Source organism: Balaenoptera musculus, chromosome X (assembly GCF_009873245.2).
Source record: "Balaenoptera musculus isolate JJ_BM4_2016_0621 chromosome X, mBalMus1.pri.v3, whole genome shotgun sequence".
NCBI lineage: Eukaryota > Metazoa > Chordata > Mammalia > Artiodactyla > Balaenopteridae > Balaenoptera > Balaenoptera musculus.
This window is the reverse complement of record NC_045806.1, coordinates 126,129,232-126,131,772: the sequence shown is the minus strand read 5'-3', so window position 1 is coordinate 126,131,772 and position 2,541 is coordinate 126,129,232. Positions and strand designations below refer to the sequence as shown.

Below are 2,541 nucleotides of genomic sequence, written 5' to 3'. Positions count from 1 at the left end.
CAGGAACCAGGAGGCGAAGGCCCAGGTCTGAGGCACGTGTCCTCAGGCCACAGAGCAGAGGAGGCCCAGGCAGCGCCAGGAGTCAAGGTGAGGTGCGTGCCCTGAGTGTGCACCCAGGGGCTCCCCCTCCCAGAACAGAGGGGACCCCACAAGGCCCAAGTCACCGCACCTCCCCACACCCCTCTCAGCCCCGGTCGGTACCTGGGGCTGCGCTGGCTGCACCCTGAGGAGCCACCTCGCTTCCTTCTTCAGGTTGGCAGGAGACAGGCCGCCCAGGAGGAGCGCCCCTGTGAGGCCCGAGGGCACCCCTCCAGGCGAGCCCTGTAAGTGGCCTTTGTCAGAGCTGCCCAGGGTGCGTTTCTCCGCCGAGGCCGCTCACACTCCCTCTCTCCCCCAGGTCCTTGGTCCCCACCTGTCACCCCTGCCCACACTCCAGTCGGCTTCCTGACACCAGTCATCATGCCTCGTGCTCCAAAGCGACGGCGCTACATGCTTGAGGAAGGCCATGAGGCCCAAAGTGTTCCCATGGCTGTGCAAGAGGATTCTTCCTCATCCTCCTCCACCTGCTCCTCCTCTTTTCCCTCCTCCTTCTCCTCCTCTCCCTTTCGCAGTCCTCTGATCTCGAGCTCCCCAGAGGAGCCTTATGCTCTTCTTGAGACCCTGAGTCCTTCACAGAGCCCTTCGAGTGATTTCCCCTCCCCATCCCCCACTGCTGTTGTCTCTACTCCATTGAGCCAATCCAACGATGGCTCCAGCAGCCCAAAAGAAGAGGGTCCGAGCACCTCGCAGGCCCTGCCAGATGCTGAGTCCTTTCTCAGAAATGCGATTGATGAAAAGGTGGGTGCTCTGGTGGAGTTTCTGCTCCTCAAGTATTGCACCAAGGAGACGATCACAGAGGCAGAAATGCTGAATATCATCATCAAAGATTACGAGGAACACTTCCCTGTGATCTTCAGTGAAGCCTCGGAGTGCATGCAGCTGGTCTTTGGTATTGATGTGAAGGAATTGGACCCCAGCAACCATTCTTATGTCCTGGTCACCACCCTGGGCCTCACCTATGATGTGATGCTGAGCGATGGGCAGAGCATGCCCAAGACCGGCCTTCTGATATTTATCCTGAGTATAATCTTTATGAATGACAACTGTGTCCCTGAGGAGGAGGTGTGGGAATCGCTGAATCTGATGGGGGTGTGTGCCGGGAGGGAGCACGTTATCTACGGGGAGCCCAGGGAGCTCATTACCAAAGTATGGGTGCAGGAGCAGTACCTGGAGTACCGACAGGTGCCCAACAGCGATCCTGCACGCTATGAGTTTCTTTGGGGTCCCCGGGCCCACGCGGAGATCAGCAAGATGAGTCTCCTGGAGTTTTTGGCCAAGGTCAATGGAAGTGACCCTAGATCCTTCCCTCTGTGGTATGAAGAGGCTTTGAGAGATCAGGAAGAGAGAGCCCAGTCTAGATTTGCCACCACAGATAATACTACTTCCATGGCCAGTGCAAGTTCTAGTGCCATGTCCAGCAGCTTGTTCTGCCCTGAGTGAAGTCTAAGGCAGATTCTTCACTTTGTGTTCTAAGAGGGCAGTCAATGATCTAAGTAGTAGAGGGCCAGACTTGGGATGAGGGAATCATAGTGAATAACATCTTTCTGTTTCTGTTCCATTGGGTGACTTAGAACTTTATCTTCCTTTATTTTTGGTATTTTGAAATGTTGTTGCTTAACTAGAAAGTCTGCTAGCCTCAGAATCTAAGTTTATGAATGACATTGGTCACACATTTATTGCTTTCTGTCCAGTTTAGGAGAAAGAGTTTTGCTATTTTGTAAAATGAATTGGGAAACCTTCCATTTTATTTGTAGTCTGTAACAAGGTAAGATGGCATTAGAATAGGAATTTCCTTGGAAATGTGAAAAAGCTTAGTAAAATAGAGAAAAAAATTAAGTGGTTTATTTTTTAATTCTCATCATTTTTAGTCTATTCTGTAAAATTAAGATATGTACTTGGATTTTCTTAGCTTATTCAAGAATGTAGAAGAAATTAAATAGTAATAAATGAAATCTCTGCTCACTGGCTCATTTATTCCACAGACCTTCATGGAGCCTCTGCTCTCTGGAAGGCCCTGTGTTAGTAGTGGGGACACTAAGAAAAGCAGGACACATCCACACCTAGAGTGATGGTCTAGGAGCCACAGTCACATGAGGAAGATGTAGAGATGTCCCCTAAGTCCCACAGAACAAGGGAAAATGGGACAAGGCAGTGGGGCTCCAGGAGCAAGCACTCAAGTGTAAGTGCACCAAACCAGGGCAGTTTGGGGCTTTGGGAAGCAGGGGTTCCTTCTGTGGGAGGTGATGGTGATGAAGCTGGGTGGTGGCAGCAGCCAGACATGCAGACGGTGTATCTTAGGAGTGAGAGAAAAACCTAGATAGAAAAACTGCTCTTGGCAGAGAGAAATCACCAGAGAGAAATCACTTGCTGGGGCAAGTAAGGAATTTGTCCTGTACTCTTGTCCCAGTGCAGTTGAACACAAGACATAGCTGTTTTATAAAT

At 50.8% G+C, this 2,541-nt stretch overlaps 1 protein-coding gene across 1 annotated transcript; it reads left to right on the top strand.

Moving 5' to 3' along the window:
- Positions 1-459: 459 nt before the first annotated feature.
- On the top strand, positions 460-1,539 carry LOC118888396 (melanoma-associated antigen 10-like). The gene has a single exon (XM_036839345.1). The coding sequence runs from the start codon at positions 460-462 to the stop codon at positions 1,537-1,539; it is 1,080 nt and encodes a 359-aa protein (XP_036695240.1).
- Positions 1,540-2,541: the final 1,002 nt, after the last annotated feature.

Excerpts from the sequence above, each read along its gene's own strand:
- LOC118888396 (XM_036839345.1), top strand. The coding sequence starts at position 460 with ATGCCTCGTGCTCCAAAGCGACGGCGCTACATGCTTGAGGAAGGCCAT.